Source organism: Durio zibethinus, chromosome 7, assembly GCF_047325235.1.
Source record: "Durio zibethinus cultivar Kanyao isolate XHJ-2024 chromosome 7, ASM4732523v1, whole genome shotgun sequence".
NCBI lineage: Eukaryota > Viridiplantae > Streptophyta > Magnoliopsida > Malvales > Malvaceae > Durio > Durio zibethinus.
In genome coordinates, this window is record NC_143168.1 from 12,464,709 (window position 1) to 12,482,149 (window position 17,441).

A 17,441-nucleotide genomic window follows, 5' to 3' on the forward strand; every position below is an offset into this window, starting at 1 on the left:
TGCCCATTAATTAGTCCACGACATCCAATGAATACACTTTTTTAAGGCTCCCTTATTTATATATATATATATATATATATATATATATTTAAATTTTTAATAAAAAATTGGTAGAAATGAAAAAGCAAATAGATAACAATAAATAAATAAATAAATAATAAGTAAAATAAGAAGATATCTACCAAATAAAATCTAAAAATTAATTAATTAATTAATTAATTAATATCCACAATAGATAAATTGCTCAACCAATTGATTTCTTTTAAGAAACGTATTTTCCACTTTATAAAATTCCTCTCATGATAAGATAGAGAACAAAAGTTTTGATATGTAAAATTTGTTGGCTAAAATATTAGCATAAAAATTTTCTTTTTTTTAATTAAAAAAAATCTAATGATTTATTATACAAAATTAAAATTTTAAAACATTATCTTTATTTAATTGATCCATTTTGTTATCTTTATCATCTCAGTGAAAAATATGGCAATGCGAGCTAGTGCTATATATTATTTAAGTGTAGACTACTTCACATTTTCGTTGAGTTAATTACAAAAATCATACTTAATAATAGAAAATTATTTAAATTGATACCTAGATTTTGATAAACAACAATTTAATATTTGTGTCACGGTTCTGAAGTGAAATTATGAATCTTATATCGAATGAGTATTAGAGTTAATATTGAGATATAAGAGTTTACATATTTTTTTTTTTATGAAATATTTTTTGTAAGATAAAATCATGAGATCAGAGAGATCAGAACGAATAATATCTTATAAAAATATAAATCGTAACAGATAGACTGATTTGAAATATCGAATGAATGTATATTTAAATTTTGAAGTTATGCAAATATAAAGATAAAATCTCGACCCATAATATTTGAATTAATAACATACTAATATAATTGGTATTCGGATTAATACTGTTAATAAATTATTAATCAAAAGTGACAGATTAACTTTCATCTAATAAAATTAAAACATGTGTAAAATTAATATTTGACTATAAAAATAGTTTCACATCAGCATACATGTGGTCCAAAAATTTTGTTTGGTAAATATCTTGTCAAGAAAAAAATTTCAAATAGCATTTAACCCAAAAAATTCTTTACTATTTTTTAATTAAATGTAACTTAAAAATACATAATTGTTTATTACCAAAGGTAATAAATAGATTAACCTAGTAAAATCAATTTCTTTACTTAATTTTCTTATAAAAACTTTTTTAATTATGTTTTTCTTTTTACAAAATAAAAATAATATTTTACCAACAAAATTAAAAGAGTTTAAAGGATTTTTAAATTAAACTTAAAAAAAATGTAATTTTTTCCTTAAAAAAAATTACAATCCTTTTTTTTTTCTGACCAATGATGGCATAACTTGTATGGTGAGGTACAACATTTTTTCATGGGTCAGATATTAAATAATTTCATACGTGACATTATACCTCTGATGTTTTTATTAAAATCATTAATTTTTTATTTTTAAATATATCATAAAAATGAATATTATCCTATTACTTTTACTTGTGAAATTAAAAATTTAGACTGATAATATATTTAATAATTTATCTAAATAGAAACCAATTCATCACTTTTTACTAAATACTAAATATGTTAACAATTTATTAGTTCTCGTACAATAGTTTTTCAAAATTTAAGTATTAATTTAAATATTTGACTATTGTTCAAGCATTTTCTGTCATTAACTCATTTTTATAATTTTTCACATAAATATTTATATGGAAAAGATAAACACGCTGAAGATAACAAAATTCAATAGATTTTCATTAAAGTAAAAGCTTAATCAAATAAAAATAATATTTTAAAAACTCATTTGGTACAATTAAAAAAAATTAAAAGTTTGGTTGAAAATTTTTGAAAAGAAGATATCCTTTTTCGTATTTTAGCGAAACAGTTGTTTGGCTTCATCGCATCCTTTTTAATCATTCTCCACATAAATGCAAAACGTTTTAAATACGGCGAGTACCATCGGAGTTGGTAACGTGTCCCCACCGGTACACGATACGGCTTTTTTAAAAGGGAAATAACACTTGGGTGCGTGAGATACAAGAAAATTAATGGTATAAGATTTTTTCTAAACTAAATACCGCTTGGTGTAATATGTACAACATAATTTATATATTTGAATGCAATGGGATATTTATTGAAAATGTGAAAATTAGTGATATAGACGAATAAAGTTTTTATGAATTATTCGTAAGTATATTTAATTTTTATTTATAATTATTCATTAAACTTAATAAAAGATTTTAAATAATATTTTTATATTTATTTATTAAATGAATCAAATATGAATAGAAGTTTGTTTAATTTATTTATATTTACGAATAAAATCATTTCAAGATTCGTTTATCGTTTGTTTATAATAATAATAAAATTATATTTTATCTTTTATTTTTATCTTATTTTAAGATTCGCTTATATTTGTTTAAGATTTATTTGTTTAAATTTATTTAGTTATAATTAGTTTATTGTTAATGAACATATTTATTTATATATGTTTGTAAATATATTTGTTTAATTTAATCGAACTGAATGCAAATATCTTACTATTTAAATGAATCGAGTTCAAACAAATAAGGTAATTTTTTATTAAACACGAATCAAATCCGAATACTTTTAAAAATAAACGAATAAATGAACATATTTGTTCATATATATTTGTTTAATTTAATCGAATTGAATACAAATATTTTACTATTTAAACGAATCGAGTTCAAACAAATAAGATAATTTTTTATTAAACACAAAACGAATCCAAATACTTTTAAAAATAAATGAACAAATGACATATATAAATTCATTTATTTAGATTCAATTGATTTAAAAGTCTAACAAAAATGTCCTTAGTATTCTTATTTTAACATTTGAAAAAAAATTAAATCAAAATGAATTGTACATGATAATTAAGTAATATATATCACCTTTATAATAAAAGTTAAAATAATATTATAATAATTTAAACTTCTCTCACCGTTGATTTTGTTCTTTTTTTGTTCTTTCTCTTTTAATTACACCTCCATTTTATTTATTTAAAAAGAATAGATTAAGATTAAAATTATCATTAAAGGGTATGGATATCTTATGACGATTAAAAATTGTGTAAAATTGTCTTATGTATCTTGTATATAACTATATCACGTATACATTCAATTAAATTAATTACTATATTAGAGTAATATGTATATTCCTTTTTAATGATTAAAGTATGCACATTTTTTCACATTTTGTACACAATTACTAAATGACGCTCATATTCTATTTTAATAAGAGATCAAGTGTTTATAGATATTGAGTGTTTATATCTAGATATTTATTAAGGATTTTTAAATTACTATTTTAAGAAAAAAATTTTCTTTTAATGCATTATTTCATTAAATTAAAAAAAAAACCAATGCATTAGTTGTAAATTTTTTTGGGTTCAGGCTAAGCTCAATCAAACTTTTGAAGGTCTTGTTTGGTCTTACTTATCTAGCCAAAAGTTTCGAAATTTTCAAAAATATTAAAAATAATAAAAAATAATTAATAAATATATAATTTTATATTTTAAATTAAAAAACTCTTATTAATAATTCGATATTTTAAATCAAACTAGATTTGAATTTAAAAATCTTTATTCAATTCTCAATCTAAGTCGCTAGACTCACTAATTAGAGGAATAATTTGATCGTTAGACAAATCTATTAAATGATAATTAATATGCATATTCATAATAATATGCAATATACAATAGTATTAAAACATTTATTAAATTAACACATATATTATAATTAAACAATATTTATATTTTATAATAATATATAGTATCTTATCATAATAACATGCACATTAGATTAAAATAATAATAACATTTACAAAATTTGTTCACATATATTGATAATAATGGAATAACATGTACATTTTTAAAAAAATTATATGTATATTTTGTTATATTAATATATACATTACATTATAATAATTTGCACTCCTATTCTTCAATTAATTTTTTTATTACACTTACTTGTCAACATTGCCATTCAACAATTGTTTTCAATGAAACACTAATTCTTAATTTGCTTCTACATCATTACACCAAAATGTAATTTTCACTCTCGTCGGCAGTGGAGAAGCAAAAGAGTGAAGGTGGATGGCTAGCGAATACAGTGTCCCCACTCCTCACGCGCACCTCCTTTAAAACTTCCGCTTCTGCAAATCAAAGCAGCTGGCTTTTGTCCGTGACGTGATCCCTACCACCAAATAACCAAGCCAATTCTTTTTTTTTTTTTTTTAATTTTTTCCTTCGTTTTCGCTCGAAATCCTTATCTAAAAAAAATCTCACCTTTTTTCTTTTTATATTATTTCATTTTCTTTTAATTAGAAAACTCAGATTTTCCCAACCTTTAGAAAATTACTATTAAAAGAAAAGAAATGGAAATGAGAATCTGAAGGCAGTAAGGCACCGATTATTTTTATTTTTTTGGAAATATGTGGCATTTTTCTGCTGAAGAATTAAGCGCTTGCTTTTGCCGACAGATCGTTACTCATTTCTAGGTTTTCTTGATTAAATCCGTTCTCAAATGCACGGCCTAAGCCGCCTCGGCACCGGCAATAACCGTTCGGTCTCCTCTTCACCGCCTACCTCGCCGCGGTTCCGCCGCGGACGTTACAAGAACATTTCAGGTGGTGGTGGCGGAGGTGGACGTGGCGGGAAGCAGAGCGCGGCGGATAAGATAGTGTTCGTGTTGATATCCGCGGTGTTTCGAAGAAAAGGCATGCTGTTGTTTGCACCGTTATTGTATATTTCGGGAATGTTGTTGTACATGGGGTCGTTAGGTTTCGATGTTGTGAGCTTGAAAAATGCGGTTGTTGTTGTTCGTAGGCGTTTGCCGCCTGGCTCCGTTTACCGTAGTCCTCAGCTTTTTCAGAATCTTTGGCCGTTTATGGAGGCTGATAGCAATGCCAGTTACAATGCGGTACTCTTTTGCTTCTGCTTGTCTCTTTATTGCACTTTTATTTTGATAATTCTAAGATATGATTTAAAAAAAAAATTTTTTGGAATATCAACTTCTGTCGAAATATTCTATATAAATTGGTACATCAAGCTTATAGATATTCAATATCATTTGGTTAAACTTTGAATGAAAATTATGGAACCTTTTAGGAGAAATTGTAACTTCTATGATTTCTAAGATTAAATATCGGAGAAATAACGAAGGGCACGGTGGGTAACTGCGTGTGATTCTCGTTGCATGCTGAGAAATTTTGGGAATTGAATTTTTTTGGGAACAACAAATGGGAACTTTAATGCTGATTATATTATGAAATGAGTTGGGAGTATATATTAATTTTGTAAAATGAGTTAAGAATATCTGTTGCATTTTTAAGATTTGGTTCATTTAGGCTGTCTATGCATCAAAGTTTCATTTTCTTGGTATTGGTTGTGCTCGGTTTGACAGAGAGTGTTTAAACCATTTCTTCAACGAGCTGCTAGCATACTTGTCAAATTTTGGCCAGCACCATGCTTTCCTTCTTGCAAAGTGTGTGTTTGATGTGTAATTTGTTGTGATCCATGTTGTAGCTTCCTCGGTGCTCGAGGGTGGGGGATTTTCTCAACTTAGGGTTTATGGTACTAAATTATGGTTATTGGGATTTATGACCATGATTGGAGTTAGAACTAGGGTTTAGGAATCAACTATTGTTTGAATTGAATTTTATCTTAAAACTGGAATTTGAGCAGAATGCTTGCTGGGATTTATGTACAGCAGAGAAATCAGAATGTAAAGTTTATTTATGTTCTTGTGCTGTGAACGGTAAGGTGAGAACACTAGAAAAAGAAGGGAGGTAGCCTGGGAAGGAAAATGCAATCAATTAAATGACAAATTCTCTAGGAATTCTCAACAAAGAAATCTATTTTAACAGTCAACTTTACCATGCCTAGCAGTTTCTATTGATATAAATAGTTAAATACCAACTTGTCCTACTTGGACAGGATTTCCAAAACCATTACAATTAGAAAATGGATTCAGCTAATTCAAGCTAAAGACTGCATAAGAGCCCTAATAATTTATCTAATCCCAACATGAGACCAAATGGATCATGCCTTGGCCATGATTTTGGCAAAAGGAATATTACTAAATGCCCTTGGACGCTAAAATTTAATTCAATATATAAATTGGCTTTAGCTGCCATGCCAAGGGCATTACCTTGCTCCAAAGAATTTCTGTGTTGACCGAGAAGCCCAGATGGTAGCCTTCGGCTTTGAAATGGATTAAGCAACCAATTGAGGCACTATCACCTAATCTGATCTGAATTGTCATGCAAGGGCCCTTTTGGAGAGTGTAACACCCTTTGGGAAATGACCTTCAAATAAAAAAATGAACAAATCCCCTTCTATTGTACTGTTGCAGGAGGGTGAAGAAGATCTTTTATCCTTTAAGCATAATATACCCTTTCTTCATCTGAAGCTTTCTATAATGTTCATAGCCATGATAAAAGTTTGGCTAATGCAATATAAAATGAAAATCATGCAGTTGATGGCAACATGGAATATGAAAATGCATCAAGGTTGGAAGCCATGTGTCAACTCCATTATTTCTAAAACAGGTTTGAGTTTTTATATCATTTCAACTATTATAGCGTTCAACTAAGGACCTGTCTTGATTATGTTGATTTGCTTTTTCCAATTTTTGTAAGCTACAATCCTCATCTTATAGGTTTATGCAAATCTTCCAAGTTGATCTTGTAAATATGGTAATTTAGAATTACTGTTTGTGGGCTCATATTTCAGGTTTATCGAGAATTTTATGTGTATTTTAAATGCTTTTCTGTCTCTCTCAAATTTCTAAGAGTTTCTGGTGGCTGCACCTTTATGTGGCACTAATAAATAATGAAAACAACATATCTGCTATCTCAAGTTATTATTTGTCATCAAGTTGATAATATCAGCAATTCTATTATCTATCTCCTATGCCTCTTGTAATATTAGAAGTTAAATGCTGCTTTTCGTGATTTCAAGGTTTTTCAGAATTGCCAAAGTCTAATGGTTTCCTTATAATTGAAGCGAATGGTGGCTTGAATCAACAACGCTTATCGGTATGTTTTAGTTCTTAATGAATTCAGTTGCCCATATTAATCCTCAAACAATCAAAAGATAGTGCAGAATGCTTGTTTGCTCGTGTGATCGTGTGATCATTTTTGTTAGTTCCTCTTTGTTGCTTCTTCATGCTTCCTTGTTGATGTTATAAATAGCCATAATATGCACTTTATTATATGGTTTTGTTCTTACTAAAACTGTTTACTGCATGCATGTATGTTGGAACTTTGGATGCACATGATAGGGCATTCATTCCTTGAAAAACTGTTAAAACATGTTTTTGGAGATTTCCTTTAAATATCATGCAGACTTTGTCTTTCAGTTCCCTCTATTGTTTTCTTCATGCTTGCTGAAAAGATTTAGCTGCATTTTCTTTTTCTTTGTTATTCATTTCTCTGTACTAATGGCTAATGTGACAGTATTTGAGGGCACATGGTTTTTCATTTGAATGTTTTAGAGCTGTGATCCCCTAAATCAGAAACGCCATCCCACCAAAGATTAGATTGGCCATACTTTGTCATAGTTTGTCCATCTTTCAAAATCACTATTTAAGAAGCCATAATTAAAATACATTTCGGATAATCTTCAAATTCTTATTTCAAAAAATATTCTTTGGTAAACTCAAACAGGATAGAGATTTTAGAACATATATTTAGGGCTGATTTAGCATTGCTGTTGTGGTTGGGAAAAGTGTGTTTAAAAAGTGTGGTTAGAAATTTTAAAGTATTTGGTATTGCTGTGAAAAAGTACTGTAAGTAATTGAAATGTCTAAAAAAAATTATAAAATAATAAAATATTAAAAATATATGGATAATATAATGATTTTCTATTCCAAATACACTTTTTCACCACAAAAGCACCTCTTGAGGAGCTGTTTGGTTTGGCAAACCAGGTTTTTAAACCAAAAAGCCATATTTTTTGTTGTTGTTTAGCATTGAAGTTGGGTCAAAAGCAACTTTTGAATGCCAAAGTTATTGTCAACATGAATGCTAAACTAAGCCTTAGTCTTTGTTGCACTTTGTCCTTAGAACAACTGGGATTCACCTATTACTTGTAGAACTTCTTTTAGTTAGTTATATTGGTATTTTTGATTTAAAGAATAATGATGGTTTTGGACACTTGACTTACAAGAAAAAAATATGGACCAGTATTATGATATGCACAGAGAATATTATTTAGTTCATGATATTGAATTTACTATATAGATGGTTAAACATGCAAAATGATTGACATATTGTCATCTGAGATACATTTTAGTTTTTGGCATTAGGGCTTGATTGAATTGATTATCTTTGGGTTTGTTTTCTTGAAAGGTTGATATGTTAACCATTTTTTATGGCCATTTAGGCATGTTGACTAGGTAACCTTTGTTTCTTCTGGTTTTTTGGTCAATGTTCAATTTAATCTGAAGCAGAGTGCGTTACTAGATTAAAAGTTTCTGCAAACTTGTATGTCTGAATCTTTCTTTCGAGGAACACAAAAGCAAAAGTTCAGTTGACTTGTCAATTATTTATTATAGAAGTTAATGGCACTGTTATTTGATTGCTTCTTCATACTTTTAATACAGATATGTGATGCAGTGGCAGTTGCATGGCTGCTAAATGCAACTCTTGTCATCCCAATATTTCATTTAAACAGTGTTTGGCGAGATTCCAGGTTATCATCATCACCATTATCATTTAATAGTGCATATTCTCACTAAATTCAGGTTTGAAACAAGTTTGACAACCATTCTCTCTGTGTAAAAGAATGGATTTTCGACTGCATTGTTACATTATAGTCACTAATTTGATAAAGGTTTCTATAGTAAAGCCTATGCTGTTTGGTCATAAGGAATTTCACTTGGTTTAAATCTTGAGTCTTTTTGGTCCAATTGATGCCTGTTATAATAAGTTACTTAAATAACTTTTTATTGATAGTATTATTCTCTGTCTTGCATCCGCTGCCCACCCTCCCAATAGGGCTCTTCTCCTTTCAGTAGTGTAATGATGGTGTTTTTCATTCAAATCAAAATGAAAGACAAGAATATGGCAGTAGATTTTGTAGACGTTAGTGATGGAATAGATTTTAGAAGGTGAAGCTATAAGGTGTAGCCATTAGTGTTCTACGTTTATAGAACGTGGCATAAGCCTTAATGCAAGATGTATACTTTTTGAATGCTTATTTTAAATTTGAAAGTAGAATATAGTAAATAAAAATTTTAAAGATATGAATATCTTGATCTAAATTGAAAAAAAAGCTAATGATAATAATGATAAGAAGAAAAGTAATAAAAAATTTACAATAAAATGATATTGAATCCTTGTGAAAGTTGGCATTTAATGGCAAGAACTGCTGCTTGTCTTGGAAACTGCAAAGGACTTAGAGCCAATTGTGTCGGAAACTGCAGTTTTTATTTTTAGCATTTTTTATTCATCCACTGCCTATAAAGAAGTAAATATTTAAATGAGTTTGACATAACAAAGGGCATCATTTTTAATCTACCTTTTTTTAGACTTAAAGGAGAAATGAGGCCACCTTGCATGCATCTCGAGAACACCTTTGAAAACAGAAATGAATGATTTATGCATGAGAAAAGGAGGCTAAATGTGTAGTTAAAAAATATCTACTTTTTTCTGAATGATTCCATATATATACTGATATTTTAAGTATTCCATCTAACTTTTGGTTTATTTTCATGGTTGTTCTTTTGCTTTTGAATTCATTAAAAGCGCTGCTTACACCACAATAAAAAATGTTTCATTTCTCATCTTGCGCTTTAAGATGTTTCAATTCTTTAATGTGTTTCGTTTTCATTTTTTATTTCATTGCAGCAAGTTTGGAGATATATTTGACGAAGAATTCTTTATACATGCACTTAGAAATCATGTGAATGTAGTCAGAGAGCTCCCTGCAGATGTACTTAAGAGGTTTGACAATAACATTAGCAATATTGTTAATTTGAGAGTAAAAGGTTGGTCGAGTCCGGCCCATTATCTCCAGAAGGTTCTTCCGAAACTAGAGGCAATGGGGTATGCATTCTACTTTAATTTATTATGACTACACTATTTCCTTTTCCCTGTGGAAATCAAAATTGTTAGAAAATCAAATCAATGTCAATTTTCTTCCAACTCTATTTTGAAATATATATGAGGGGCGGATGGAAACTTAGATGGTCTATTGTAGTGAAGTATATTCACCTCTAGAAGAATTACAATCTGTCTAGAGGATGATGAATAAGAACAATGTGTTCTGCTGTAAAAACTTTCTTGTGAACTAGTTGGGATCAGTTATGAGAGTCCTATTCCTTCATTCCCCTTGGTTTGGGGAAGCTATATCAATTCCGCGGAATTTTCAGCTGATTCTAATTAAAAAAAGCTTAATTAAAGTTGAATGTCCAAATAAAAGCTGAGATGTGCCCAAGCAAATTGCCTTGAATTTGCAGCATGTGGACTCTTAATATAACCAAAAAAACTTGAAAAGACAAATTTGTCTTGCCATTATCTGTTTGGCACATGACACTAATTTCATCTCTAGATTGTCTTAGTTGTCTCTTCAATGTCAAATCTTTCATGACCATTTTTCAAAATGAAAGCAGTTATGGATAGCGATGTTGTTCTTCAATTTAGTTTATTTCATGAAACATGCCTTGTGATGGTTATAACATAATCTTATAAAATTCATGTTGTATATTTCAGATTTATCTGCTGAAATGAGGTTTTTTATTCTTTTGGGTTGTTTAAAGTCTTACATATATTTGTAGTAGAGCATCTCTATATTTTCTGTACTCTGAGTTATGTTCAGTGAGAGCTGCTAATATTTTAGATATATATTGTTGTCATTAGTTTTATATCATCTACCCTTCTGCATGCTCCATTTCTGATAACAGGGAATATGCTTTGTTTGCATGGATTTGCAACACATCATATGCAATAAACTATTGCTATATGATTTCATCTTTTCAGGGCCGTTCGCATTGCACCCTTTTCTAACAGGTTGGCGTATTCAGTGCCTCCAACCATACAAGGGCTTAGATGCTTATCCAATTTTGAAGCCCTGAGGTTTTCAGAACCTATAAAGACTCTTGCTGATAAAATGGTTGAGAGGATGGTCAAGAATAGCTCCCATAGTGGAGGAAAATATGTTTCAGTGCATCTTCGGTTTGAAATGGTGTTCTTCTTGTTCCTTGTACATGGATGAATAATTCATTGATTTGTGAATGTAATGTTTAGCCATTGTGTTCTACTTCTGAAAGATAAATATTTGCTTGGGAAGGATATGGTCGCATTTTCATGCTGTGAATATGATGGCGGGGAAGAAGAGAGACATGAGATGGATATTGCGCGAGAAAAAAGTTGGAGAGGAAAATTTAGGCGAAGGGGCAGAGTTATAAGGCCAAGTGCAAATCGTATGGATGGAAAATGCCCTTTAACTCCTTTGGAGGTATGCAACTATAACTTATTTGCTTTTTGTATAGGTCACTTTAGGGCATGCTATGCAATGTTCTCAATCAAGTTATTCATGGATTTTCTTTATTTTATGAAAGACAATATATTAACTCTGAAAAGCTAATGCTGCATACTGGAGTGTATATTTGATATCAGTACAATCTTATTTAGTGATTCTCCCTGTTCAATATTTGAAACGTGTAAAGATATTGACTGCTGGTGTTTTAGGGTAGAGAAAATTCAGTTATACAAGTTTTGATGCTGCCATTTCTATTCACTGATTTATTAATCTATTTATTTGGTTCTGCAGGTGGGAATGATGCTTAGGGGCATGGGTTTCGATAAAAATACATCAATATTTGTTGCTGCAGGAAATATTTACAAAGCAGAAAAATACATGGCTCCTCTTAAACAGATGTTTCCACTTCTAGAAACAAAGGATACACTGGCTACTCCAGAAGAACTTGCTACATTCAAGGTATCAAGCTTTTGACCTGTTGTGCTGCTTTGTTAAGTCTGCCAGAGCAAAATCTACTTATAATTACTTCAAAGGAGGAAGAAGAAGAAAGCTAGAAATGATTCAATTTTTTAACATTGTAGTTCATAATGTAGGGCCACTCATCTAGGTTGGCAGCACTTGACTACACGGTTTGCCTTCACAGTGAAGTATTTGTCACGACACAAGGTGGAAACTTCCCCCATTTCTTAATGGGTCACAGACGCTATTTATATGGAGGACATGCGAAAACAATTAAGCCTGACAAGAGGAAATTAGCACTGCTATTTGATAGCCCTCATATCAGGTAAATTGTGGTTCAAATCTATTTCATTCTTGTCAGTATTTTTTTGACTGATTAGTTAACCATTTTTTTTGGCTCTCATTTGACTCTGTGACATTGCCCAATAGTATTTAAAATTCCCCATGTCTTGATGGTGTCATTCCCTGCCAGATCCTAATTCTATTAGTTGTGCATCTTGCTTGTAAACCTAATCATGTTAAGCTCAGAGGAAATATGGCATGTTAAGATTTGGCTTGTTTCATTTTTAGTAATGGAGCTCAACTCGAGATTGATTTCATGCAAGCTTGAAATTAGAGCTCAAGCTTTGCTGGAATAGGTTTGTTTTATTGTCTAACTAATTAGTGTTAAGCTTTCAAATGCCTGAGGTCAGTTGAGCTCAAATGAACACTGCTTAGTGTTATTAAGTCAGTTTTGGGCTATAAGCAAGCATTTGACTACTGCAAAGCTTCAATATGCAACAAATCAAATGCAGTCCTGCTTGCAGCTTCCACCCAAACTATTATCTCTCCCTTATGGAATGCTGTTTTAACTGAGAACTGTCTGATAAGGAGCATGCCTACTGGAACGTGTCTGACAAATTCACTGATAGAAATAGTCACGTGCAGCTTTTTGTGGTGAGAAAGACAAATCTTGTTAGATCTTTCCACTCACCAACTCTTTACTGGTTTGAGTAAATCAAGACCTTTGTGGTAGCAAAAAAGGTTGTGATCAATCTTACAAAAGAGGGTAGGAGGTTTTTTTTTTGGGGGGGAGGGGGATGCAAGTAATGAACAACTTTTAAATTATTCTACTTTTAAGATTCTAGTAGCTGGAGACTTCTCATTGGTACCTTCTTCCTTCTTAGCTTGACAATCAATACCACTTGATTTGCATCTCTCTCTATAATCATCACCCCGCTGCCAAAATCATCTAATAATGCCATTAAGCTCTTTGCATGTAATATAGCTCATTTGAAATGTGAGTGATCTTGGACTGCTACCCTAATTGGCACATTCTTCCCTGCCTTGAATAACATCTTCCCCTTGGAACTTCCCATCTTGTTTTCCAAATCAAACAAAAAATAGCTTGCCTTGAGTAGCCAGCGAACATTGGAAGGGCTAAGGTACCTATAATTGTTTCACACTATGGATAAATCCAAAATTGGCTGAATCTGTATCTCTGCCCATTCTGTGATGTTATTAATGCTAAAATGTTGTTGTGGTTTATCATTGTTAAGTTGGCTGGCTGAAAACCCTCATATTCTTTAACATTGAATAGTCACCGCCTCACTGGTTGAAACTTTTATGGGAAACCAAACTATCATTGGGGAAAAAATAAATGGGACTTCATGTTTATTTCTTTTTTACAACTTAGTGGAGTTTCAATTTGTCTTTAGTCTAGTAGAGCTTAAATATGATCTTCTTTTGAAAATTGGAACCTTTTAAAAATTTCTCTATCATCTTGATTAGATTATTCTAAAGCAATTTTATGCATGATCCTACCTCTTCAATGATGATGAGGATAACTGTTTGCCTTGTTTAAGTTCTAGATTTTTGTCACATCCCTTTTCCATATTATGCTGGGTCTCTAGCTGTAATTTGCTTTTGGATTTTGCATCTTGAATGATCAGCTTTACTCACAAGTTATTCGTAATTATTATTATTTTGGGTTAACTGTACCTACATTCCCTGTAGTTCAACATTTCCCAAATAGCATCTTGTGATTTTTTTTTTTTTTTCCTCACCAGCACCTTAGGATTAAGTTTTGTTCCTAGAAGGTGTTACACCTTTAATTTCATCCAGTAAATTACTAAATATCCTCCATTTGGAGGGTTTCTTATTTGTTCACAATTAAGGGAGTTTTTGTAATTTTATTATGTAAAATTAACAGCATAATCCCTTTTAGGAACAGAACTTATCCACCGAGTGCTAATCCAGAAAAAAATTCATAGGGTGGAGTTTACCTTATTATTTTTGGTTTAGCCCTAGTTCTTCACAGTTGATTGTGCATTTTTGAGCATGGCCTCTCATCTCTTCTTTTTTCATTTCTTGTGTTAGCTGTTACTTGTAAGCATCATAAGGAAAATCTATCTCCGATTATCTTTTTATTTTGGTTGGATGAATATGAATTTTATTACTCTTTATTTCTTTTGATTCAAATATTTTCAAAATGCAAATTTAAATGTTTTATTAATCGGGTTTTACGTATGAGAATCCTAAGGGTATTCTTTAAAGTTATGATATAAAGTAATATCTATTAGAATTCATCACATTAACTGTCAACAAGTGCATATCATTATAGAATATTTCTGTTCCTTGTGTTTGACAGGTGGGAAACTTTCAAACGGCAGATGAAAGATATGCTTCGCCATAGTGATATGAAGGGAAGTGAATTGAAGAAACCCAGCGGTTCAGTCTACACATTTCCCATGCCAGATTGCATGTGTAAACAAACAGAAGCAATAAATGAAATCGGTAACACAACGAATCTGGATTAAGATTTTCCACAACCTGTAACTTATAGTGTATCATGCAATCAAGTTCTATAGTTCTACGTGATTAATTCTTTTGATTTGTTTAGGTAATAGTTTCAGGTTTTGATTCTTTTAAGATTCAAATTTTTTTCATCATAATTTAGCACACTGTAAAATCGGTTGTATATGACACAATAACAGTTTATTGGAACTCCCATATTCATCTTGCATTATGGTCAAAAGCCCTTTGTATTTGTTTAATTTTTTTTTAAATGAAGGTATTGAAAGTTTGCGAGGATTGAAGAGCGAAGTTTATATGCATGGATATGATATTCTTCAAGAATTTCGATTATTTCTATAACAATGGGATGTGTTCACGGACTGGAACATTAAAGTATTATTTTTGAAATTTGATTATCAAAATAAACATAATATAAGGATTATTTTTAAAGATTTTTGGGTGTTGAAAAAGAAATTGAAATCCTTCTAAAAGAAGCCACTCGATCAACATAAAAACATCTCTGATGCAAAATTTGGTGCTTACAGTGAAACTTTTTTTTATATTAGGCTATATACGGTATAACTTTTTGTTGGAGTACCTCACCTTATAATGGAGCGAATCCCAGTCTAAGAAGCTGGCTATGTTATGCAATCCATTAATATAAGGTTAAAATAACAATAAAAAAGACTTTAATTTTTTTAATTTTATTTAGATAAGTTTATAGAATTTTTATTAAATTAAATAAATTTTCAGTCTTTAATTTGCATTTAAATGAGTCTTTAACATAAATAAAATTTTCGTTTGAAATACGGGTTTACTTTAATATAAATCAAAGGAAAAGAGTTTAAGAGTTTATTTGGATATAATAAAAAATATAGAGATTTATTTAAATAAAGTAATAAAGTTTTAAATTTTTTTAATGTTTTAACCTTAATATAACTATGAATTTTGAATTGATTGCTGTATTGGATAAATTGTCTTCTTACAACTTACATATGCTATGTTGGATCCTAATTGGAATGTGTCATTTCTTACTATGCTTCTTTGTCTAGTTTGAGATGCTATCAGAATTGTGGCTTCAATTAATAGGGACCTGTTGCATTTTTTATTATTATCTTTTTGCATGTTTGTGACATGGATCGCTACAAATTAGGGACGAGAAAAAAATCGATAAAATCAATAATTAATTTAAAATTATAATATTTGGTTTAATTTGATTCGAATTATTTTATTTTTATTTGGTTTGGATTAAATTTAAATATTAAATATATATATTAATTTTGTATCGAATTTTGAATAAAAAATAAAAAATAAAAAAATTTATATTTGTTTATTAATTGTTTATATATTTTAATTTTTCATAAAATAAAATATTTATTTTATATAAAAATTTATTTAAATATATTAAAAATTATATTAAAATAATATATACAAAATTTAAAAATTTAAAATTTAAAAATCTATAAACCGAAGTGCTATAATTCAATTTAAATGGGATCAATTTAAAAAAAAAAATTAATTCAAATTCAAAACATATTTTAAAAATTCATAAATTATATATTATCTAAAAAAAATTAAGTCGAACTCCATTCAATTTGGATTATTATCACTCATAGTACAAATAAGTTGGAAGCCATTATCATTATTCTTTTACTATAACATGTTATATATATATATATATATTAATTCTCAAAGCTATTTTAAATTAATGTAACACACATGACTAGTGCATGATAATTAATGAAGGATATTTTTAGTAGATTTGATAATTCGTGTATTTATATTTTATTTTAAATAAATAAAAAAAATTTTTTTATTAAATTTATATATAATTTTTGCTAGAATTTTTTTAAAAAATGTTATTTTTGTATATATTTTCATATTATTTTCGTGATGTATTACTATATCATATTTAAAATTGATAGATCTAAATTTTAAAAGTATCATACTATTTGCTAAACTTGCATTAAACTTGCTAAATTATCATACTTTTTAACATATTTGCTAAACTTGCATTAAAGGACAAGAAACAAAGATTTTTTTTTTCCTATGCAAGAATCTAGATATGATAATTTCAAATATAATATAAAAATAATATTAAAAAATATATTACAATGATAGTTTAAATTTTTGATAAAAATCGTATCTATTTGGCTAAAAAAAAAAAAAAAATTATAGTTATATTAAAATAACTACAATGATAGTTATATTTTTCATATCATTATAAATTGTGACACAATAATTTTTATATTTTATGTATATTTAATAAATAATAATAATTCCTATGTCTTAAGGAAACCATCTTTTTGGGTAGAGATATAGAATTTCTAAATCATTACACTTTGAGTGTAATTAGGGTGAAAATTGAAGGACTTTAGTCTAATTTAATCCTAAAAATAATTAAGGAAGCTTTTAAATACACCTCACTTTTGCTTTTAACACTCCATTTTTTTAAATTTTGTTGTAAGTAAAATTATTTAATTAATTTTTTCATAAGTTTTTGAATATTTATATTCAGATATGGATTTTTAATAAGTTTCATAACTTTTCAAAAATGAATTTTCAATAAAACTTTTGGAAAATCCATTTTCAAGAAGTTGAAAACTAAAATTTTAATAAAAATTACAAAAAAATTTATTAGAAATTTTTATTAATTAGTGTAAA

General features: G+C 28.9%; 1 protein-coding gene across 3 annotated transcripts; it reads left to right on the forward strand.

Annotated features, from left to right (window-relative positions):
- The first annotated feature begins 4,224 nt into the window (after positions 1-4,224).
- LOC111276750 (O-fucosyltransferase family protein) lies at positions 4,225-15,018 on the forward strand. 3 transcript variants are annotated; one of them, XM_022862526.2, is made up of 11 exons: positions 4,635-4,774; positions 4,884-4,977; positions 6,535-6,607; positions 7,020-7,096; positions 8,665-8,753; positions 9,911-10,108; positions 11,042-11,246; positions 11,352-11,519; positions 11,835-12,002; positions 12,137-12,327; positions 14,632-15,018. In XM_022862526.2, the coding sequence occupies exons 2-11, from the start codon at positions 4,945-4,947 to the stop codon at positions 14,798-14,800; spliced, it is 1,371 nt and encodes a 456-aa protein (XP_022718261.1). In that variant the 5' UTR covers positions 4,635-4,774; positions 4,884-4,944; the 3' UTR covers positions 14,801-15,018. The 3 variants fall into 3 exon arrangements, with proteins under 3 accessions (XP_022718260.1, XP_089619621.1, XP_022718261.1); XM_022862525.2 differs by having other exon boundaries at positions 4,225-4,977; XM_089763495.1 differs by lacking the exon at positions 14,632-15,018 and having other exon boundaries at positions 4,225-4,977; positions 12,125-12,263.
- Positions 15,019-17,441: the final 2,423 nt, after the last annotated feature.

Coding starts and splice junctions, on each gene's coding strand:
- LOC111276750 (XM_022862525.2), top strand. CDS start 4,582: ATGCACGGCCTAAGCCGCCTCGGCACCGGCAATAACCGTTCGGTCTCC. Junction 7,097..8,664: donor TGAATCAACAACGCTTATCG/GTATGTTTTAGT, acceptor CTTTTAATACAG/ATATGTGATGCAGTGGCAGT. Junction 11,520..11,834: donor GCCCTTTAACTCCTTTGGAG/GTATGCAACTAT, acceptor TTGGTTCTGCAG/GTGGGAATGATGCTTAGGGG.